The following is a 23,585-nucleotide window of genomic DNA, read 5'->3' on the forward strand; positions in this document are numbered from 1 at the left end:
GATCCTCTCCCTACCCTGAGATCCTCTTCCCCTCCCCAGGATTCTCTCCCTTCCCCAGGATCCTTTCCCTTCCCCGGGATCCTCTCCCCAACCCCCGGGATCCTTTCCCTTCCCTGGGATCCTTTCCCTGCCCCTGGATCTTCTCCCCTCCCTTCCCTTCCCTTCCCTTCCCTCCCTTCCCTTCCCTTCCCTTCCCTTCCTTCTTCCCTTCCCTTCCCTTCCCTCCCCTCGAGGCCTCGGGAGCGGCGCCGGCGCCGGTCGGTAACGGGGTCTGGGGGGGACTGGGGGGAAAACGGGGGAGAATTCCATAAAAATGGGGAATAACGGGGGAGAATTCCATAAAAATGGGAGATAATGGGGGAGAATCCCAGGAAAACAGGGAGAATTCCATAGAAACGGGGCAGAACAGGGGAGAATCCCAGGAAAACAGGAGATAATGGGGAGGGGGGGTGGGGAGTTCCAGGAAAACGGGGAGAATTCCATGATAATAGGGAATAATGGGGGAGAGTTCCAGGGAAATGGGAATAATGGGGGAGAATTCTGTAAAAACGGGAATAACAGGGGAGAATTCCATGAAAATGGGAGATAACGGGGGAGGATTCCATGAAAACAGGATGATGAGGGAGTATTTCCTAAAGCCAGGGGATGATAAGGGAACAGTTCCTAAAAATATGGGATGATGAGGGAGTATTCCCTAAAAATGGGAGATTGTTCCCTAAAAATGGGGTAATAAGGGAATATTCCCTAGAAATAGGATAATAAGGGAATATTCCCTAGAAAGGGGGTGGATCATGAGGGAGTATTCCCTAAAAACAGGATAATAAGGGAATATTCCCTAAAAACAGGGAATTATAAGGAAAAAATCCTTTAAAATGGGATAACAAGGGAATATTCCCCAAAAGCAGGGAATTTTGAGGGAATATCCCCCAAAAGCAGGGAATTCTGAAGGAATATTCCCCCAAGCAGGATCGGGGGAGGTTTGGAGCCGTGAAGGGGAATTGGGATTTTCCATCCCTCGGGGCATTGGTGGTGTTGTTGTTGTTGTGGTTTTAGGGATAAATCCTCCCGGGACTTTTCTGGGTCGAGTTCCGGCCGGAGAGGCCCCTCAGGGTGTCCAGCCCAGGACAAACCCGTCCCTAAATCCCTCACACAGCTCTGTCCTTGCCGGCGGCGCCGCGCTCACAAAACCAGGGACGGATGGAATTTTTTTTCCCCTGAAAACTCGTGCTGAGGGTGAAAACCGCCAGAACTTTCCCCTTGCTGATTTAACAGGGAATGTTCCGGAGGCCCCAAACCCGTTCCATCCCTTTTTCCCTCCCACTGAGGTGAATCCCAAGGCTGGATGCATTCATGGCACCAAAAATTCCCATTTTTGCCTCATTTCTCCCCAGAGCTGGAAAATCCGGCCCAGATTCAACAGCTGAACTCAGAGTTCACGACTGAAACGGGGGAAACCCCAACTTCCTTCCCCTTCTGGCCCCAAATCTCCGAAATTTCTGGTTTTTACTTCAGCTGGGCTGGGTGGGGCCGAGGAGAGAGCAGATCAGGGTGAGGAAATCCCTTTTGGGTTAAAAACGCCTCTTCTCAGCACTCTGCTCTCCTGACCTCCAACTGCACACCCCGGCTCCTCCCTAAACACCCAAATCCTGCGTTTCCCTGCTCCTGCATCTCATTACCTGCTCCTTTGGGTGTCGCTGGCGCAGCAGGGGAAGATCCGGGCTTCGTTCCTGAGGGTCGAGGAGTCCGAGCTGAGCGTTTCCCCTCTCCTCGTTCCTCCCCAGGCTGTGCTGAGCCGCCATGTCCACCAAGGTGCCCATCTACCTGAAGAGGGGCAGCCGCAAGGGCAAGAAGGAGAAGCTCCGGGACATCCTCTCCTCGGACATGATCAGCCCTCCGCTGGGCGATTTCCGCCACACCATCCACGTGGGCAGCGGCGGTGAGAGCGACACGTTCGGGGACATCTCCTTCCTGCAGGGCAAGTTCCACCTGCTGCCCCGCGGCGGCGAGCGCGGCGAGGCGGCGGCGCCGTTCGAGTTCTCGCGCACGGCCACCATGTCGGCGGCGGCGAGGCGGCCGCGCCGTCGCCGCTGCTCAAGAACGCGATTTCTCTGCCGGTGCTCGGCGCCGCTCAGGCTCTGACGCTGCCCGCGGCGCAGGCTCCGCCGAAACCGCCGCGGCTGCACCTGGACGAGGCCGCGGCGTCACCGGCGTCACCATCATCACCACCATCGCCGTGTCCCCGGCTGGCCGCCAACGGCGAGGCCGAGCCCTTCCTGTCGCACGCCGGCTCGCTGCTGTCCCTGCACGTGGACCTGGGGCCGTCCATCCTGGAGGACGTGCTGCAGGTCATGGACAGGCACCAGGCCGAGCGCGGCGCCGCCGCCCGGCCCGAGATCCTGACGTGATCCACGGGAAACGGACGGTGAGGATGAGGATGGGGATGGAGGATTTGGGGTGTGGATCTGAGATTGCAGCTTGGGTGAAGGCACTGGGAAATGGACGGTGAGGATGAGGATGGGGATGGAGGATTTGGGGTGTTGTTTGAGGATGAGGATGGAGGAGGATTTTGGGTGGCTTTGGATGTGGATCTCAGATTCCAGCTTTGGAAACGGACGGTGAGGATGAGGACGGAGGAGGAATTTGGGTGTTTTTTGAGGATGAGGATGGGAATGGAGGATTTGGGGTGTTGTTTGAGGATGAGGATGGGGATGGAAGATTTTGGCTGTTTTTGAGGATGAGGATGGGAATGGAGGATTTTGGATGTGGATCTCAGATCGCAGCTTGGGTGAAGGCTTTGGGAAATGGACAGTGAGGATGAGGTTGGGAATGAAAGATTTTGGCTGTTTTTGAGGATGAGGATGGATTTTGGGCGTTTTTCGGATGTGGATCTCAGATTCCAGCTTGGAAAATAGATGGTGAGGATGAGGACAGAGGAGGATTTTGGGTGTTGTTTGAGGATGAGGATGGGAATGGAGGATTTTGGGTGTTGTTTGAGGATGACGATGGGAATGGAAGATTTTGGGCGTTTTTTGGATGTGGATCTCAAATTCCAGGTTGGGTGAAGGCGTTGGGAAATGGACGGTGAGGATGAGGACAGAGGAGGATTTTGGGTGTTGTTTCAGGATGGGGATGGAAGATTTTGGGCGTTTTTCGGATGTGGATCTCAGATTGCAGCTTGGGAAATGGATGGCAAGGATGAGGAGGGAGGAGGATTTTGGGTGGTTTTGAGGATGAGGATGGATTTTGGGCATTTTTTGGATGTGGATCTCAAATTCCAGGTTGGGTGAAGGCATTGGGAAATGGACGGTGAGGATGAGGATGGAGGAGGATTTTGGGTGTTTTTGAGGATGGATTTTGGTTTTTGTTGTTGCAGTGATGGAGGAGGATTTTGGGTGGTTTTGAGGATGGATTTTGGGCGTTTTTCGCATGTGGATCTCAGATTCCAGCTCGGATTCTCTCCTTTCCTCGCTCCAGGTGAGGGTTCAGCCTCGGGGGAGAAGCAGAGTGACCCCCACGAGCTCTCCTCAGTGACCTCCTCCTGAGCATGGGAAACGCGACCCCGCGTCCGTCGGACCGAAAGTCATCCCCCAAACTTTGGGGATGAATTCCCAAAGATTCCGGCCAGGAGGATTCGGGGGGTACAGCGGGGTTTGTTCTCCACGGCTCTGAACCTCCTGAACTGTCACCTCAACTTCAGCTCCGTGAAATCCTTCGAAAAATCCCACGGGTGGGGAAATCGCCGCCCTTTGGAGAAGCCAAAACTCCCCGTGGAGGAGCTGGGATGTCCCAAGGGGGCTCTTGTTTTAGGAACTCAATCCATGGAGGGGCCAAAAAACCCCTCTGGGGTGAACTGGAGCGACTGGGAATCGTCGAGGACAAGCAAAAATAACCAAAAATCCCAACGTGAGCTGCAGGAATCGAGGGGTCCATCGTGGGTTCTTTGGGTGGAGCGGGAGCAGGGAATGCCGAGGGGAATCCAGCTGGATTTTGGGGAACAAGGACACAAACCCCGCTGGAAACGCTGCTGGTGCCCCAGCGGGGCAGGGTGGGACCAGCGGGGCCTCCTTGTCCAGGCTCCTGCCACAGATTCCATCCTTTCACCGATTTCTGGCAGTTTGAGCCCAAAACGAGGCCGGGATCCCCCCCAGGGCGGAGCCGCGGCCCCCGCTGACCCCGCTGGTGCTGTTCCTCATTGCCTAACGAGTCTGATTTAGATTATCTGACTAATGACTCATTAGATTCTCGTTAACGAACCCTTGTCCCGCCTCTTCCTTCCCCTCCCCCTCTGCGTCGCTAAACCCAAACCGCTTTTGGTGCAAACACCCAGAATTTGGGGATAAACCCATAAAATAAGTCACAAACTGAGGTTAATTAGGCTCAGTCAGGTTTCATTTCTATTTGGTCCCACTCTTCCCTGCTCTAAACTCTTTTCTCCCCCCACTTTCTGTCCACGTTTTATTTATTTGGGGATTTTTCCTCCCCAAACCAATTCCAGCCGTTCCAGAGCCTCCTCGTTTGTGATTAATTAACCCCAGGGATGTTTGTGATTAATTAAGGCCAGAGATTGGGATGGAAACGTGGCTCTGTGTCCCCTCCTGTCCCACAAACAACGTGAAGGGAAACGGGCCCAGAACGGCTCATTTTGGGCGGGTTTCTGCGCTTTGGGGGCTTTCCAACATGGGCTGGGTTGGGACAACGTGGATGGACTTTTTTTTCCTGGATTTCACCCCAGTTTTCCTGGGTTCCACCTTAATCAGTGATTTAAAGATGGAGCTGTTTGTGCCCCACCTCAGCCCAGGAACTGCGAAATCGTCGCTGCCAAAGCTGTTTCAAAATAACCAAAATCAGCCAAAATTCCCCCTTTTTCCCATTTCGTCCCTTTTCTCCCCCAGTTTTTTCCCTTCCACAACTCAGGGCTGAATTCTGGGGTGTTCCAGCTTTAATTTGGGACCTTGTTCACTCCTTTCTGTTCTCCCCCCACTTATCCCCCTGTGCTCCAGTCCTGGAAAAGCTCCTTTAATTTGCCAAATTTGGGGGTTTTTAACCAGGAAAAGCTGATTTTACTTTTCTCACTCCTCCTTCCCCTCTTCCCTACTATAAACCCCTGAAATTATCCCCAAAATTACTGTTATTATCCCTGAAATTATCCCAAATATCACTTCATCCCTGAAATGTTTTTTTCCCCAATCTCATCTCCTGCCAAAAAAAAAAAAACAAACCAAAACCAAATTCCTTAATTAATTTTCCAATTAATGAATAAATCACTTGGGATCCCTTTCCACAGGACTGGAGCCTCCTTCACTTCCCCCCTAATTATTCCCTCCCCAAATGAACGATTTATTCAAACCGCTGTTGCCAAACTTGCTGATTTACTCCCAATTCCAAGAATTTGAGTCACCCGGAGCAGCCGTGACTCAGCGCCCGCTCCCTCCCCCTTTTTGGGGAGTTTATTGCGGAATCAATCAAGGCTGGAATCGTTAATTAATTAACCCCAGCAGGGGCACAGGCCTCCCTCCCAACTTCCTCATTTATCCCGGGATTTCCGGGCAGGGGATTAACGCCGCCCACGCCAGCATCAACTGGGATTACCAGCAGGAGGAGGAGGAGGAGGAGGAGGGAGGAAGGTTTGACCAGGGAGGGTGACCTTGGGGGAAAAAGGCAAATTCTCAACAAACAGGGGAAAAAACCACAGGTGGGATGTGAAAGTAGGGAGGAAAAAGAGTAGAATTCATCTGGGGGTGAGGAATTCATGTGGAGGTGAGGAACTCACCTGGAAATGAGGAACTCACCTGGAAATGAGGAATTCACCTGGAAGCTGACATCAAACCATGCCTGAATGGGGTCTGTGGGTGACCTCTGTCCCGGGGGATGAATTTGGGGCTACTTGGTTAATTCAGGTTTGATAAAAAGGGAAAAGAGCTCAAAAATGGGAATTTTTGGCAGGAATTTTTGAGGATGAAGAGACGTAAGGAATCTGGGGAGATTTGGGATCTGAGGGATCCATCCTCACTTATCCCTAATTTCACCCTCTCCTGGCTCTCATTTATCCTTTGTTTCATTCCCCCATCCCCAATTTATCCCTCATTTCCCTCCCAACCCTCACCCCCTTTTCCATTTTATCCCCCAAACCTCCTCTGCCCTTCCCTTCCCATTTCCCTCTCCATTCTCCATCTTCTCACCCCTTTCCATGGAAAGGTTGAGTTGAAAAAGACCTTTGGGATCATCAAATCCAACCTGGTCACCCCTGAACAGTCTCTGTGTGCCACATCCAGGCTTTTTTTGGGATAATTCCAGGACAGCAATTCCACCACATCTCAGGGTGGGACAACCCATTCCAGGAATTTTCCTCAATAAATCTGCCCTGATACAACTCCAGGCTGTTCCCTCTTTTTTTATCCATCGGGAGAAGGGATCTCACAACCCCAGCATAATTTCAGGGGGAGCAATGGGGTCTCTCAGTCCTCCTTTTTCCAGGATAAACCCCCTCATCCTCTGCCATCATTTTCCCTCATTTTCTGTCCATTTCTCCCTCACTCTCCCGCCTTATTCTCTCCCATTTTTTCCCTCATTCTCCCCCCATCTTGTCGCTCATTCCCCATCATTTTCGCCCTCACTCTGCCCCCTCCATTTCCCCCCTCAGTCTCCCCGCCCAATCTCCCCCTTATTCTCCCCCCAATCCCCCCACCCTGCCTCCCCCCTTCATCTCCATGCCCTCCCTTTCTCCCCGTACCTTCTTCCATCCCTTTCTCCCAGATTTTCCTCTTTTCCGTGCATTTTTCCCCTCAGATCCTTTTCCCGCCATTTTTCCCCTCAGACTTTCGCCCCCCCAACTCCCCCTTTTCCCGCCTTTTCCCCCCGCGCACGCGCGCTGCGCACAGCGCCGCCCAGCGGCCGGGAGGACTCCCCGCTCCCTTCCCCCGGCCCTCCCTCTCCCTCCGCCTCCCCCTTCTCTACCCTTCCCTCTCCCCGCTCCTCCTCCTCCTCCCTCCATCCCTCTTCCTCTCCCTCCTCCTCCTCCTCCTCCTCCTCCTCCTCCTCCTCCCTCTCCCCGCCCCTCCCGCCCCTCCCTCCGCGCACGCGCCCCGCGGCGCCCCGGCGGCGGAGCCAAGATGGCGGCGGTGGTTCAGAATGTGGTCAAGCTGTGAGTGCGGGTCCCCCCCACCTCCCCGGTCTCCCCCTGCGGCTCGGGAATGGTGCGGCCCGGCCGGGCGCGGGAAGCGCGGCCCCCCCTTCGGCCCCGCGCGCCGGACGGGACCAAGTGGGCGGGGAGGGGGGAAGGGGGGAAGCAACGCGCGCGCATTGTTCGGGATGAACTTTGCTGAGAGGGGCGTTAAGGACACCCCCAAATCCCCCTCAGCACCGGGAGGGCCGCAGAGACTTGAGGGGGGAGAGCCTGGGAGGGTCCGGGGGGGTCCTCCGGGTCTGGCCCTGAGAGGGTCCTGCAAAGGGCAAAGCCGGGGGGGTTCATCCCTGTAAAATTCCCTATAAAATTCCCTATGTCGTATCCTTGTGCTTCCTCATGGATCCCTAAACTCCGTGTGCGAGCGTCCTGTAGAGGCCAAGGACGGGGGAGTCATCCCAACACATCCCTGTGCATCCCTGGAGATTCCCTGGACATCCTTGAATATCCCCGAATGTCTCTAAATATCCCTAAATATTTCTAAATATGCCTAAATATCCCTGTACATTCCTTGTTCATTCCTGCACAACTTCCCCAGCCAGAGGGTCCTGTGGAGGCCGAGCTGGGGGGGATCCTTCCCTGTACTTCCCTGAAAATCCTTGTATTTCCCTCAAAATCCCTGTATCTCCCTCAGAATCCCTGCGTTTCTCTGTATATTCCTGCACTTCCTTCTAATTCCCTTTATTTCTTTTTAAATCCTTGTGTTTCCCTGCGTATTACTGTATTTCACTCTAAATCCCTGTATTTCCTGTAAATCCCTGTATTTCCTGTAAATCTCTGTATTTACTTCCTGTAAATCCCTGTTTTTCTTTCTCCGTCCCTTTGCTCCATCTTTTCCCTTCCTGCCCTTCTCTTCCCACCCCTGTGAGTGTCCTGGAGAAGCCAAGGAATGGGAAGTTGGGCACTTTATCCCTAATATTCTCCAGGATTTTGTCCCTGATAGTTTCCAGATTTACCCCCGAGCGTTTCCAGATTCATCCCTGAGGGTTTCCAGGTTCATCCCTGATACTCTCCAGGATTTTGTCCCTGATAGTTTCCAATTCTTCAGCATTGTATCCCCGAGTCTCTGCGGTTGTGTCCCTGACATTCTCCTGGTATCCCTGAGAGGTTCCCCGTTGCCCCATTCCCATTCCCTATGCCAATCCTGCCATTCCCCGTGCCAATCCCTGTGCCATTCCCTCTGTCATTCCCAGCACTGATCCCTGCCATTCCCTGTGCCATTCCCGGTGCCATTCCCTGTGCCATTCCCTCTGCCATTCCCTGTGCCATTCCCAGCACTGATCCCTGCCATTCCCAATGCCAATCTCTGCCATTCCCGGTGCCATTCCCGGTGCCATTCCCTGTGCCAATCTCTGCCATTCCCTCTGCCATTCCCAGCACTGATCCCTGCCATTCCCGGTGCCATTCCCTGTGCCAATCTCTGCCATTCCTGGTGCCATTCCCAGCACTGATCCCTGCCATTCCCAATGCCAATCCATGCCGTTCCTGGTGCCAATTCCCATGCCAATCCCTGTGCCATTCCCCGTGCCATTCCCAGCACTGATCCCTGCCATTCCCAATGCCAATCCCTGTGCCATTCCCTGTGCCATTCCCAGCACTGATCCCTGCCATTCCCAATGCCAATCCCTGTGTCATTCCCTGTGCCATTCCCAGCACTGATCCCTGCCAATCCCTGTGCCAATTCCCATGCCAATCCCTGTGTCATTCCCTCTGCCATTCCCAGCACTGATCCCTGCCAATCCCTGTGCCAATTCCCATGCCAATCCCTGTGCCATTCCCTCTGCCATTCCCAGCACTGATCCCTGCCATTCCCTGTGCCATTCCTGGTGCCATTCCCTGTGCCAATCTCTGCCATTCCCTGTGCCATTCCCAGCACTGATCCCTGCCATTCCCAATGCCAATCTCTGCCATTCCCGGTGCCATTCCCTGTGCCATTCCCTGTGCCAATCTCTGCCATTCCCGGTGCCATTCCCAGCACTGATCCCTGCCATTCCCAATGCCAATCTCTGCCATTCCCTCTGCCATTCCCAGCACTGATCCCTGCCATTCCCTCTACCATTCCCTCTACCATTCCTAGCACTGATCCCAGTGCCATTCCCCGTGCCAATCCCGGTGCCATTCCCAATGCCAATCCGTGCCGCTGCAGGCTGGGCGAGCAGTACTACCGGGACGCCATGGAGCAGTGCCACAGCTACAACGCGCGGCTCTGCGCCGAGCGCCGCGTGCGCCTGCCCTTCCTGGACTCGCAGACCGGCGTGGCCCAGAGCAACTGCTACATCTGGATGGAGAAACGGCACCGCGGGCCCGGTACGGCCCCGGGGACACACCGGGACGGCGCCGGGAAAAGGCCGGGAATGGTGGGAGAATGGTGGGAAAACACTGGGAGAACAATGGAGAAATAACAGGGAAATGATGGGGAAACAACAGGGAAATGATGGGGAAATAACAGGGAAATGATGGGGAGCAATGGGGAAGTGATGGGGAAACAACAGGGAAGTTATGGGAAACAACGGGGAAGTGATGGGAGGATGGCAGGAAACTATGGGAGAACGATGGGAAAACAACAGGGAAATGATGGGAGAATGGTGGGAAACTATGGGAGAACAATGGGGAAACAACAGGGAAATTATGGGAAACTGGGAAAGTGATGGGGAAACAACAGGGAAGTTATGGGAAACAATGGGGAAGTGATGGGGAAACAACAGGGAAGTTATGGGAAGACAGTGGGAAAGTGATGGGAGAACGGTGGGAAACAATGGGGAAGCAGCAGGGAAATTATGGAAAACAATAGGGAAATCAGGGCAAAATGGCAGGAAACACTGGGAGAACAATGGGAAAATAACAGGGAAATGATGGGGAAACAACAGGGGAATGATGGGGAACAGTGGGGAAAGTAATGAGCAAACACCAGGAGAATTAGAGGAAAACACTTGAAAAACACCAAGGAAATGGCTGGAGGCAGAAAACATTGGGGGAAAAGGGAAAACACCAGGAAAATAGTGGGAAAAAAGGGAAAACACCAGGAAAATGATGGGGAAATGACAGGAAAGCAGCAGGGAGGGGAAGGGGATGGGGCCACTTTGGGCCGTTCTGTCACATCCTTGGCAGAGTTTGGGGAGTTTTATCAGAACCTGGGATCATTCCCAGGGGTTTTGTCCCTCCCTGGCCGGATTTTGGGGGATTTCTGGGATTTCTCTGCAGGTTTGGCAGCCGGGCAGCTCTACTCGTACCCGGCGCGGCGCTGGCGCAAGAAACGCCGCGCCCACCCCCCGGAGGACCCGCGGCTCTCCTTCCCTTCCATCAAACCCGGTAATTCCCCCGCTCCCTGCTGCATTCCTGGGAGTTCCACCTGGATCCGCCAGCATCCCTCACCCACCCTCCTTTTTCCCGTTTTTTCACCGTTTTCCCCCGTTTTTCTCTGGGTTTTTCCCCATTTTCCCTGTGCCCAGACGCAGAGCAGGCTCTGAAGAAGAAGGGGCTGCTCTCCCATTGTCCCCCATTGTTTTTCCCATTTTCCTCCGTTATTTATCCCCATTTTCCTCTGGGTTTTCCCCCGTTTTTCTCTGGGTTTTCCCCCATCTTTCTCTGGGTCTTTTCCCATCTTTCTCTGGATTTTTCCCCATCTTTCTCTGTGCTTTACCCCATTTTCCCCCCTCCCAGACGCAGAGCAGGCTCTGAAGAAGGAGGGGCTGCTCTCCCATTTTTTCTGGGTTTTCCCCTATTTCCCCCCTTTGTTTTTCCCATTTTTCTCATTTTTCCCCATTTTCCCTCTCTCCCAGACGTGGAGCAGGCTCTGGAGTTTTTCGCCACTTTTCCCATTTTTCCCCTTTGTTTTCCCATTTTTCTGAAGTTTTAGGGTGCCCCATTTTCCCCTTTATCCCCATTTTCCGCATTGTATGTCTGCCAGTTTCCCCAGTGTATTCTCCCAATTTCCCCTGTTGTTTTTCCCCATTTTTCTCTGGGTTTTGCCCCATTTTCCCCCATTGTATTTCTCCCGTTTTCCCCTATTTTTCCCCCCATTGTTTTTCCCATTTTTCTCAGTTTTTTCCCCATTTCACCCCGTTGTTTTTCCCATTTTTCTCATTTTTTCCCCATTTTCCCCTCTCCCAGACACAGAGCAGGTGCTGAAGAAGGAGGGGCCGCTCTCCCATTTATCCCCATTTTCCCCCACTGTATTGTCCCCATTTTCCCCCATTGTATTGTCCCCATTTCCCCCGTTGTTTTTCCCATTTTTCTCAGTTTTTTCCCCATTTCCCCTCTGCCAGACGCGGAGCAGGCGCTGAAGAAGGAGGGGCTGCTCTCCCATTTATCCCCATTTATCCCCATTTTGCCCCATTGTATTGCCCCCATTCCCCCCGTTGTTTTTCCCATTTTTCTCAGTTTTTTCCCCGTTTTCCCCTCTGGCAGACGCGGAGCAGGCGCTGAAGAAGGAGGGGCTGCTGGCGCAGGACGGGAGCAGCCTGGAGGCGCTGCTCAGGACGGATCCCCTGGAGAAGCGCGCGCTGCCCGACCCGCGCATGGACGACGACAGCCTGGGCGAGTTCCCGGTCACCAACAGCCGCGCGCGGAAGGTGGGGAGAGCGGGAACTCCACATGGGAACCGGGAACGCCACATGGGAACCGGAATTCCACATGGGAACCGGGAACTCCACATGGGAACCGGGAACGCCACATGGGAACCGGGAGTTCCACATGGGAACCGGGAACTCCACATGGGAACCGGGAACTCCACATGGGAACCGGGAACTCCACTGGGAACCGGGGAGTTCCACATGGGAACCGGGAGTTCCACATGGGAACCGGGAACTCCAAATGGGAACCGGGAGTTCCACATGGGAACTGGGAATTCCAGCTGGGAACTGGGAATTCCACATGGGAACTGGGAATTCCAGCTGGGAACCGGGAACTCCAGATGGGAACCGGGAACTCCACATGGGAACCGGGAATTCCACATGGGAACCGGGAGTTCCACATGGGAACCGGGAATTCCACATGGGAACCGGGAGTTCCACATGGGAACCAGGAACTCAGGAATTCCAGTGGGAATTCCAGATGGGAACCGGGAACTCGGGATGCCAGGAATTCCAACGGGAATTCCAACGGGAATTGGGAATTCGGGATACCGGGAATTCCAACAGGAATTCCAATGGGAATTCCAGTGGGAAATGGGAATATGGGACACCGGGGACCGGGAATTCGGGATGCTGGAGACCAGGAATTGGGGATACTGGGAATTCCAGCTGGGAATTGGGAATTTGGGAATTGGGAATTCGGGATACCAGGAACTCCAGGAATTCAGGATACAGGGAGTTCCAATGGGAATTCGGGGTACTGGGAATTCCAGCTGTGGCCCCTCCTGCATCCCCTCCTGTTTCCCCATTTTTTCCCATTTTTCCCGTTCTTCCCATTTTCTGCTTTTTTTTTTCCAATTTTTTCACTTTCCCCCATTTTTTTCAGTTTTTCCCGTTTTTCCCCCCGTTTTTTCCCCATTTTCCCCGGTAACCCCTGTGTTCGTTCCCAGCGCATCCTGGAGCCCGACGATTTCCTGGACGATCTGGACGACGAGGATTACGAGGAGGACACGCCCAAGCGGAGAGGGAAGGGCAAGGCCAAGGTGAGCGGTTCCCAGCAATCCCGGACAATCCCTGCGAGCGAGCCCCTTCCGCAAACCAGGACTTGCGCCTCATTTTACCCAAATTCCCGGGGATCCGTGGTCGTTTCCGGGCCGTTCCCACCGCGGGGCACTGTTGGCGCGCTCCTTGCCTTGCTCCCCATCCCGGATTTTGCCCAAATTCCGTTTTTTCCCAGGGAAAAGGCGTCGGGGGGGCTCGGAAGAAGCTGGATGCCGCCATCCTGGAGGACAGGGACAAACCCTACGCGTGTGACAGTGAGTGCTGGGGGACCCCGGGTGGGCTTGGGGGGTGCAGGGGGCTGAGACCCCCACCCACCCCCAGGGAGGGCAGGGCTGGCTCTCGCCTCCCTCCCCTGCAGCTGTGGATGGAGTTTTCCCACTGGGAATACCGGGGAGAGCAGCAGGATACAAAAACCAGGATAAAAACCAGGATACAAAAACCAGGATACAAAAACCAGGATAAAACCAGGATACAAAAACCAGGATACAAAAACCAGGATACAAAAACCAGGATACAAAAACCAGGCTAAAAACCAGGATAAAAACCAGGATACAAAAACCAGGATAAAAACCAGGATACAAAAACCAGGATACAAAAACCAGGATACAAAAACCAGGATAAAAACCAGGATACAAAAACCAGGATAAAAACCAGGATAAAAACCAGGATACAAAAACCAGGATACAAAAACCAGGATAAAAACCAGGATAAAAACCAGGATACAAAAACCAGGATACAAAAACCAGGCTAAAAACCAGGATACAAAAACCAGGATAAAAACCAGGATACAAAAACCAGGATAAAAACCAGGCTAAAAACCAGGATACAAAAACCAGGATAAAAACCAGGTTAAAAACCAGGATACAAAAACCAGGATACAAAAACCAGGATAAAAACCAGGATACAAAAACCAGGATACAAAAACCAGGCTAAAAACCAGGATACAAAAACCAGGCTAAAAACCAGGATACAAAAACCAGGATAAAAACCAGGATACAAAAACCAGGATAAAAAAACCAGGATACAAAAACCAGGATACAAAACAGGATAAAAATGAGAATAAACTCCCCCAACAGCCCCAAAGGCCGGGGAGGTTCCCTCCCTTTCATCCCAGTCACATCCCAGTCCCTGGGAGCCATTCCCAGCCCTCCCTTAAGGATCTGGGAATTCCAGCAAAACCCTCGGAGCGGGGGCTCCGTCCCTCCCGTGCCCCGATCCGTGAATCGCGGGGATAACGGGATGGGGAACGCGAGGGAAGCTTCGCCAGCTCCTTTTTCTCTCTTCTTCCTCCTGTCCTGCCACTTCCCAGCACTAATTCTCCCCCTGGCTCCCTGAGGTTGTGCTTTTCCTGCCCTTTTTTCCCCGTTTTTCCGTGTGTGTGTGTGCGCGTGCGCGTGTGTGCGTCCGTGTGTCCTCTCACGACTTCTCTTTCTGTGTTTCAGACAGTTACAAACAAAAGCATTCCTTGAAACCTCCCGACCGAGGTAGTTCCGCTCTCTCTCTGCTCGTTTTTCCTGCTTTTCCTCCTTTTTTTTTTTTTTTTTTTTTTCCACCTCCCGCAAAAAAAAACAACAAAAAAACCAAAAAAAACCAAAAACAAAATAATCCCAAATTCCGCCGCGGGGTGGGCGGGAGGAGGGGAGGGAGAAGCCAAAGGCCACGGGAGCGACGTCAGCGCCCCCTGACCCTTTTCCAGCAGGGAACGGGGCCGGGAAAACAAAGATTAACAGCCCCCCCCGTGGAGCCAGCAATGGGAAAAACACGGAGCTTGTGCCCAAATCCCGGAGTTTGCACCCAAATCCTGGAGTTTGCACCCAAATCCGGGAGTTTGCACCCAAATCCGGGAGTTTGCACCCCAAATCCCGGAGTTTGCACCCCAAATCCCAGAGTTTGCACCCAAATCCTGGGGTTTGCACTCAAATCCCGGAGTTTGCACCCAAATCCCAGAGTTTGCACCCCAAATCCCGAGAGTTTGCACCCCAAATCCCAGAGTTTGCACCCAAATCCCAGAGTTTGAACCCAAATCCGGGAGTTTGAACCCAAATCCGGGAGTTTGCACCCCAAATCCCAGAGTTTGCACCCAAATCCCGGGGTTTGCACCCAAATCCCAGAGTTTGCACCCTAAATCCCGGAGTTTGCACCCAAATCCCGGGGTTTGCACCCAAATCCCGGAGTTTCCACCCCAAATTCTGCAGTTTCCTCTCCAAATTCTGCAGTTTGCACCCTAAATCCCAGAGTTTGCGCCCAAATTTTGCACTTTCCACCCCAAATCCCGGAGTTTCCACCTCAAATCCTGGAGTTTCCACCTCAATCCTGGAGTTTCCACCCCAAATCCTGGAGTTCCCACCCCAAATTCTGCAGTTTGCACCCCAAATCCCAGCGTTTCCACCCTAAATCCCAGAGTTTGGACCCAAATTCTGCAGTTTCCACCTCAAATCCTGCCGTTTTCACCCCAAATTCTGCAGTTTCTAACCCAAATCCCAGAGTTTCCACCCCAAATCCCAAATCCCAGGATGTGCCGCTGCCTCCAACCCCCCCCCCCGGTTGTTTTCCCGCTCCAAATCCGCGGAGTTTTGCCTCAAAAAAGCCCCAGAACTGGGGATGGGCCCCAGGTGGGGAGGGGGATTCGGGACATTCCCGGGCGCCTCCTCTTCCTCACCTCGGGAGGAGAATTCCCGAGTCGTGCTTGGAGATTGTCCTGCAGGTTTTGGGGACAGAAAAGGAGATTTTGGAGCCCCGTGGGTGGGGAGGGAAGCGGGAATTTCATGGGAATCACGCTGGGATTGCCGCTTTTTCCTTGCTGCTGCTCCGAGCCCGTTTTTCCCGCAAACCCCGCAGATCCCGGGGTGATTCCCGTGGGGTTTTTATCCCAAAAAGCCCAGCCTGGGCTGCAGGAGCCTCCCTTTGGAAGTTCAGCCCCGTTTTCCCTGATCCAGCTGCTTTTTCCCTGATTTTTCCGTGGTCTGAGGGGATCCTGAGGTGGAAGCAGATCCAGAAACTTCCACGGGGTTCTGGAAAAGCTCCAAAATCAGGAAATCCCATCCCAAAGCAGCTCATTCCCAATTTTAGGGAAAATGCAAGGGAAACTTAGAAACATTTGCACCAAGCCCTGGAGTTCCCCCTCTGGCGCTGCTTTTTTGGGATTTGACCCCAATTCCTCGGGCTCATCCTTCCCACACCAAAACGGGGCTGGAAAGGGATTTTTGGGGTGTCCTTGGATGAGGAAAAACCCCAAAAATCCCTGGAAAAGCAGCGCTGGGGAGCTGGAGCCCGTTCCCTGATCCGCGAGGAGCCGGGTGGAGGCGGAAATCTCCCAAATTCCGGGGTGGGAAACGGGAAAACCGATGGATTTTGGGGTTCTGAGGAGCTGGGATGGATCCACGGCCGCTGCCGAATCCCTCCTCGGAACCCCAGAATTCCCAAGTTTCCCCTTCCCTCGGTTTTTAAACTCAGGGTGGGGTTTTTTGGGACGGGAAATCTGGAATTCCTTTGGGATCCCAGGGAATTCACCTGGAATTCCTAATGCCTGGAATTCCTTAGGGTTTCCATGGTGTTTTACCTGGAATTCCTTTGGGATTTTGGGTCATTCCCTGGAATTCCTTTGGGATCCCGCGGGAATTTACCTGAAATTCCTTTGGGATCCCGTGCAGTTTTACCCAATTCCCTGCAGTTTTTACCCAATCCCGTGCAGTTTTACCCAATTCCCTGCAGTTTTACCCAATTCCCTGCAGTTTTACCCAATTCCCTGCAGTTTTACCCAATTCCCTGCAGGATTTACCCAATCCCATGCAGTTTTTACCCAATTCCCTGCAGTTTTACCCAATTCCCTGCAGTTTTACCCAATTCCCTGCAGTTTTACCCAATCCCATGCAGTTTTACCCAATTCCCTGCAGGTTTTACCCAATTCCCTGCAGTTTTACCCAATCCCATGCAGTTTTACCCAATTCCCTGCAGGTTTTACCCAATCCCGTGCAGTTTTACCCAATTCCCTGCAGTTTTACCCAATTCCCTGCAGTTTTACCCAATTCCGTGCAGTTTTTACCCAATCCCATGCAGTTTTTACCCAATCCCATGCAGTTTTTACCCAATCCCATGCAGTTTTTACCCAATCCCATGCAGTTTTTACCCAATTCCCTGCAGGATTTACCCAATCCCATGCAGTTTTTACCCAATTCCCTGCAGGATTTACCCAATCCCATGCAGTTTTACCCAATCCCATGCAGTTTTACCCAATTCCATGCAGTTTTACCCAATTCCCTGCAGTTTTACCCAATTCCCTGCAGTTTTTACCCAATCCCATGCAGTTTTACCCAATCCCATGCAGTTTTTACCCAATCCCATGCAGTTTTTACCCAATTCCCTGCAGGTTTTACCCAATTCCCTGCAGTTTTACCCAATTCCCTGCAGTTTTTACCCAATCCCGTGCAGTTTTTACCCAATTCCCTGCAGGTTTTACCCAATTCCCTGCAGTTTTTACCCAATCCCATGCAGTTTTACCCAATTCCCTGCAGTTTTACCCAATCCCATGCAGTTTTTACCCAATTCCCTGCAGGTTTTACCCAATCCCATGCAGTTTTACCCAATCCCGTGCAGTTTTACCCAATCCCATGCAGGTTTTACCAAATTCCCTGCAGTTTTTACCCAATTCCCTGCAGTTTTTACCCAATTCCCTGCAGTTTTTACCCAATCCCGTGCAGTTTTACCCAATCCCGTGCAGTTTTACCCAATTCCCTGCAGTTTTTACCCAATTCCCTGCAGTTTTACCCAATTCCCTGCAGTTTTACCCAATTCCATGCAGTTTTACCCAATTCCCTGCAGTTTTACCCAATTCCCTGCAGTTTTACCCAATTCCCTGCAGTTTTACCCAATCCCATGCAGTTTTTACCCAATCCCATGCAGTTTTTACCCAATCCCATGCAGTTTTACCCAATTCCATGCAGTTTTACCCAATTCCCTGCAGGTTTTACCCAATTCCCTGCAGGATTTACCCAATCCCATGCAGTTTTACCCAATCCCATGCAGTTTTACCCAATCCCATGCAGTTTTTACCCAATTCCCTGCAGTTTTACCCAATTCCCTGCAGTTTTACCCAATCCCATGCAGTTTTTACCCAATTCCCTGCAGGTTTTACCCAATTCCCTGCAGTTTTTACCCAATCCCATGCAGTTTTTACCCAATTCCCTGCAGTTTTACCCAATCCCATGCAGTTTTTACCCAATTCCCTGCAGGTTTTACCCAATTCCCTGCAGTTTTACCCAATTCCCTGCAGGTTTTACCCAATTCCCTGCAGGTTTTACCCAATCCCGTGCAGTTTTACCCAATTCCCTGCAGTTTTACCCAATTCCCTGCAGGTTTTACCCAATTCCCTGCAGGATTTACCCAATTCCCTGCAAGTTTTACCCAATCCCGTGCAGTTTTACCCAATTCCCTGCAGTTTTACCCAATTCCGTGCAGTTTTTACCCAATTCCCTGCAGGTTTTACCCAATCCCGTGCAGTTTTACCCAATTCCCTGCAGTTTTACCCAATTCCCTGCAGTTTTACCCAATTCCGTGCAGTTTTTACCCAATTCCCTGCAGGATTTACCCAATCCCATGCAGTTTTTACCCAATCCCATGCAGTTTTACCCAATCCCATGCAGTTTTTACCCAATTCCCTGCAGTTTTCACCCGATTCCAGCCTCCCTGCTCTCCCAGCCCCGCGCTGGGCTGGGCCCCGGCGGGCTCAGGCTTTGGGCTTTGCCTGCCCTGCCCGTCCCTGACTGGGATTTCCCGGGTTTTCCCGGATTTCCCGGGTTTTCCCGGATCTCCCGGGTTTGCCGGCAGTCTGCGGGAAGCGCTACAAGAACCGCCCGGGGCTCAGCTACCACTACGCGCACTCGCACCTGGCCGACGAGGAGGGCGACGACAAGGACGACTCGCAGCCCCCCACGCCCGTCTCCCAGCGCTCCGAGGAGCAGAAATGTGAGGGAAAAACCCCAAAATCCCCCTGGGATTGAGCAGCGACCCAGCCACGGAGTGGGGAGCGGCTCCAGGGGGAATTCTGTCCCTGATCTCTGTCCCTGATTCCTGATCTCTAATCGCTGATCCCTGATCCCTGTCCCTGATTCCTGATCTCTAATCCCTGATCCCTGATCCTGATCTCTAATCCCTGATCCTTGATCCCTGATCCCTGTCCCTGATTCCTCATCTGTAATCCCTGATCCCGATCCCTGTCCCTAATCCCTGATCCCTGATCTCTAATCCGTGATCCCTAATCCCTGATCCTTGTCCCTGTCCCTGATCCCTGATTGCTGTCCCTGATCCCTAATCCCTGATCCTTGTCCCTGATTCCTGACCCTTAATCCCTGATCCCTGTTCCCAATCCCTCATCCTTGATCCCTAATCTCTGATTCCTGATCCCTGATCCCTCATCCCTGATCCCTTATCCCCAATCCCTGATCTCTAATCCCTGCTCCCTGTCCCTGCTCCCCAATCCCTGTCCCTGTCCCTAATCCCCAATCCCGGCTCCTGTCCCTGATCCCCAATCCCTGATCCCTCATCCCTGATCCCTGCTCCCTGCTCCCCAATCCCTGCTCCTGTCCCCAATCCCTGCTCCCTGTCCCTGATCCCCAATCCCGGCTCCTGTCCCTAATCCCCAATCCCTGCTCCTGTCCCTGATCCCCAATCCCTGATCCCTCATCCCTGATCCCCAATCCCTGCTCCCTGTCCCCGCTCCCCAATCCCTGCTCCTGTCCCCGCTCCCCAATCCCTGCTCCTGTCCCTGCTCCCCAATCCCTGCTCCTGTCCCTGCTCCCCAATCCCTGATCCCTCATCCCTGATCCCTTATCCCCAATCCCTGATCCCCAATCCCTGATCCCTCATCCCTGATCCCTTATCCCTAATCCCTGATCTCTAATCCCTGATCCCTGCTCCCTGCTCCTGTCCCCGCTCCCCAATCCCGGCTCCTGTCCCTGATCCCCAATCCCTGCTCCCTGCTCCTGTCCCTGCTCCCTGCTCCTGTCCCTGCTCCTGTCCCCGCTCCCCAATCCCTGCTCCTGTCCCTGATCCCCAATCCCTGCTCCCTGTCCCTGCTCCCCAATCCCTGCTCCCTGTCCCTGCTCCCTGCTCCTGTCCCCGCTCCCCAATCCCGGCTCCTGTCCCTGATCCCCAATCCCTGCTCCCTGCTCCTGTCCCTGCTCCCTGCTCCTGTCCCTGCTCCTGTCCCCGCTCCCCAATCCCTGCTCCTGTCCCTGATCCCCAATCCCTGCTCCCTGTCCCTGCTCCCCAATCCCTGCTCCCTGTCCCTGCTCCCTGCTCCTGTCCCCGCTCCCCAATCCCGGCTCCTGTCCCTGATCCCCAATCCCTGCTCCCTGTCCCTGCTCCCCAATCCCTGCTCCCTGTCCCTGCTCCCCAATCCCTGCTCCCTGTCCCTGCTCCCTGCTCCTGTCCCCGCTCCCCAATCCCTGCTCCTGTCCCCGCTCCCCAATCCCGGCTCCCTGTCCCTGCTCCCTGCTCCTGTCCCTGATCCCCAATCCCTGCTCCCTGTCCCTGCTCCCCAATCCCTGCTCCTGTCCCTGATCCCCAATCCCTGCTCCTGTCCCTGCTCCCCAATCCCTGCTCCCTGTCCCCGCTCCCCAATCCCTGCTCCTGTCCCCAATCCCTGCTCCTGTCCCCTCTCCAGCCAAGAAGGGCCCCGACGGGTTGGCCCTTCCCAACAATTACTGCGACTTCTGCCTGGGTGACTCCAAGATCAACAAGAAGACGGGACAGCCCGAGGAGCTCGTGTCCTGCTCCGACTGCGGCCGCTCCGGTCAGACACGGCCACATTCGGGGTCTGGGGTCCCAGGGCTTCCCTCTGGGATGGGAATGGGGGCACATTCGGGGTCTGGGGTCCCAGGGTTTCCCTCTGGGATGGGAATGGGGGGACATTCGGGGTCTGGGGTCCCAGGGTTTCATTCTGGGATGGGAATGGGGGGACATTCGGGGTCTGGGGTCCCAGGGTTTCATTCTGGGATGGGAATGGGGGGCACATTCGGGGTCTGGGGTCCCAGGGTTTCATTCTGGGATAGGAATGGGGGACATTCGGGGTCTGGGGGCACATTCGGGGTCTGGGGTCCCAGGGTTTCCCTCTCCTGGGCGAGCTCGGATTGGGCTGGAGAGGGGCAGGAACTGGGGAATGGTTGGGTTGGGTCCCTGCCATGTCCCCAATGTCCCTGATGTGTCCCCAATGTCCCCAGTATCCCCCCAACGTCCCCAGTATCCCCAATGTCCCTGATGTCCCTGCCATGTCCCCAATGTCCCCAATCCCTCTGGATGTCCCCAATGTCCCTGATGTCCCCAATCCCCCCAATGTCCCCGATGTCCCCAATGCCCTGGATGTCCCTGATGTCCCCAATGTCCCCGATGTCCCTGATGTCCCTGCCATGTCCCCGATGTCCCTGATGTGTCCCCAATGCCCCCAGTGTCCTCTGATGTCCCCAGTATCCCCCCAACGTCCCCAGTATCCCCAATGTCCCTGATGTCCCTGCCATGTCCCCGATGTCCCCAATCCCTCTGGATGTCCCCGATGTCCCCAACGTGCCGCCGATGTCCCCGCTGTCCCCAGGGCACCCGTCGTGCCTGCAGTTCACGCCGGTGATGATGGCGGCGGTGAAGACGTACCGCTGGCAGTGCATCGAGTGCAAGTGCTGCAACATCTGCGGCACCTCCGAGAACGACGTGAGAGACAAACCCCACCTGGGGGGGCCAAAAAATCACCTGGGAACGGCCCAAAAATCACCTGGGGGGGCCCAAAAATCACCTGGGAATGGCCCAAAAATCATCTGGGAACGGCCCAAAAATCACCTGGGAATGGCCAAAAACCATCTGAGAGTGCCCCAAGCACCTGGGGGTGCCCAAAAATCACCTGGGAATGGCCCAAAAATCACCTGGGGGGGCCAAAGTCACCTGGGAATGGCCCCAAAACCACCTGGGAATGGCCCAAAAAATCATCTGGGGGTGCCCAAAGCACCTTGAAGAGCCCTAAAATCCACCTGGGAATGGCCAAAAATCGCCTGGGAGTACCAAAAAGCCACCTGGGAATGGCCCCAAAACCACCTGGGATTGCCCCAAAACCACCTGGGAATGGCCCAGAATTCCCACTGGAGGCTCTTTGGTGGGGGAAATCCTTGGGCTTTAGGAGTCCATGTGACCCAGGAATGGTTTTTTTGGGGGAAAAAAACCCGGATTTGGATAATCTGCAGGATCCCAGAGCCGTTCTGGGAGAAATCCTGGGCTTTTAATCACCCCAAAAATCTTCCTGCTTTCCAGAACCTTCTGGATACGGGGGAGGACAGCGTTGGTGGGCAGGGGGAAATCCTTGAGGGAGAGGCTTTTTTTGGGTGGGAAAATGGGGATTTTGGGATGATGGGAATGTGCCCGGGGCAGGACCAGCTGCTGTTCTGTGACGACTGCGACCGTGGGTACCACATGTACTGCCTGACCCCGCCCATGTCCGAGCCCCCCGAGGGTGAGTCCGCCCCAAAACCCACCCTGGGGTTCCTGATCCCCCGGGATTCCACCCCAAAACCCACCCTGGGGTTCCTGATTCCTGGGATTCCACCCCAAAACCCACCCTGGGGTTCCTGATTCCCCGGGATTCCACCCCAAAACCCACCCTGGGGTTCCTGATCCCCGGGATCCCACCCCAAAACCCACCCTGGGGCTCCTGGGGTTCCTGATCCCTCGGGATCCCACCCCAAAACCCACCCTGGGGCTCCTGGGGTTCCTGATCCCTCGGGATTCCACCCCAAAACCCACCCTGGGGTTCCTGATTCCCCCGGGATCCCACCCCAAAACCCACCCTGGGGTTCCTGGGGTTCCTGATTCCCCGGGAGTTCCACCCCAAAACCCCCTTGGAGTTCCCAGTCCCCTGGGATCCCGCCCCAGAACCTTCCCTCAAATTCCCGATCTCCTGGGATTCCACCCCAAAAACCCCCCTGAAATTCCCGATCCCTCAGGATTCCACCCCAAATCCTCCCCTGGGTTCCCCAATCCCTCCAGGTTCTTCCTGGGTTTCCTTCTGGGATGTGGGGAGGTGTTTTATTGTCCCAAATCTTCCTCTTCCTCCTCTCCTTCCCTCCTTTTCCTTCTCCTTTTCCTCCTCTTCTTCTTCCTCTTCTTCCTCCTTTTCCTCCTCTTTTTCCTGCTCTTCTTCCTCTTCCTTCATTCTCCTTTTCCTCCTCCTTTCTTTCCTCTCCCTCTTCCTCCTCTTGGCTCTTCCTCCTCTTCCTCTCCATCCTCTCCCTCCCTTCCTCTTCTCTTCCTCCTTTATTCCTCCTCTTCCTCCTCCTCTTCCTCCCTCCACTTCCTTTATTCTCTTCCTTCCTCCTCCTCCTCCTCTTCCTCCTCTCCCTCCTTCCCCTCCCCACCCCCCTCCTCTCTCATTAACCCCCATGATTCATTAACTGGTTCGTTAACTGGTTCATTAATTGGTTCATTAACTCTTTTTGCAGGGAGCTGGAGCTGCCACCTCTGCCTGGACCTGCTCAAGGAGAAGGCGTCGATTTACCAGAACCAGAACAGCTCCTGATCCCGCTCTTCCTCCCCATCCTCATCCTCGCCCTCACCCCCATCCCTGGCCCTCCTCATCCTCACCCCCTCGGCTTCGGGGCCTTTTATTTCCCCTTTTTTTGGGTCCTTTTTCCCATTTTTTCCCTTTTTTTTGGGTCCTTTTTCCCATTTTTTCCCTTTTTTTTGTGTCCTTTTCCCCCTTTTTTTTTGGGTCCTTTTCCCCTTTTTTTTGGGTCCTTTTC

General features: G+C 54.0%; 3 protein-coding genes across 4 annotated transcripts in view; 2 read left to right on the forward strand and 1 right to left on the reverse strand.

The window, feature by feature from the left end:
- Positions 1-23,585, reverse strand: part of FAU (FAU ubiquitin like and ribosomal protein S30 fusion) — a 581,541-nt gene that overhangs the window by 58,719 nt on the left and 499,237 nt on the right. The window lies entirely within an intron of this gene.
- CDC42EP2 (CDC42 effector protein 2) lies at positions 1,533-5,298 on the forward strand. Its single transcript, XM_030970000.1, is given in 3 exon segments — positions 1,533-2,053; positions 2,056-2,422; positions 3,475-5,298. Coding segments are annotated over 2 exon segments (606 nt in total). The 5' UTR covers positions 1,533-1,797; the 3' UTR covers positions 2,406-2,422; positions 3,475-5,298.
- On the forward strand, positions 6,998-23,481 carry DPF2 (double PHD fingers 2). 2 transcript variants are annotated; one of them, XM_030969978.1, is made up of 12 exons: positions 6,998-7,141; positions 9,327-9,487; positions 10,382-10,489; positions 11,588-11,751; positions 12,702-12,794; positions 12,989-13,067; positions 14,256-14,297; positions 18,637-18,774; positions 20,474-20,602; positions 21,398-21,510; positions 22,219-22,300; positions 23,286-23,481. In XM_030969978.1, exons 1-12 carry the CDS (start codon positions 7,110-7,112, stop codon positions 23,360-23,362), a joined length of 1,218 nt encoding a protein of 405 aa, XP_030825838.1. In that variant the 5' UTR covers positions 6,998-7,109; the 3' UTR covers positions 23,363-23,481. The 2 variants fall into 2 exon arrangements, with proteins under 2 accessions (XP_030825838.1, XP_030825837.1); XM_030969977.1 differs by lacking the exon at positions 14,256-14,297.

Source organism: Camarhynchus parvulus, unplaced genomic scaffold (genome assembly GCF_901933205.1).
Source record: "Camarhynchus parvulus unplaced genomic scaffold, STF_HiC, whole genome shotgun sequence".
Taxonomy (NCBI): Eukaryota; Metazoa; Chordata; class Aves; order Passeriformes; family Thraupidae; genus Camarhynchus; species Camarhynchus parvulus.

Bases quoted from the DNA above. Each gene is read 5' to 3' on its own strand.
- DPF2 (XM_030969978.1), top strand. From the start codon at position 7,110: ATGGCGGCGGTGGTTCAGAATGTGGTCAAGCT. The intron at 10,490-11,587 runs GTAATTCCCCCG...CCCCTCTGGCAG, and splicing joins CTTCCCTTCCATCAAACCCG to ACGCGGAGCAGGCGCTGAAG. The intron at 11,752-12,701 runs GTGGGGAGAGCG...GTTCGTTCCCAG, and splicing joins CCAACAGCCGCGCGCGGAAG to CGCATCCTGGAGCCCGACGA.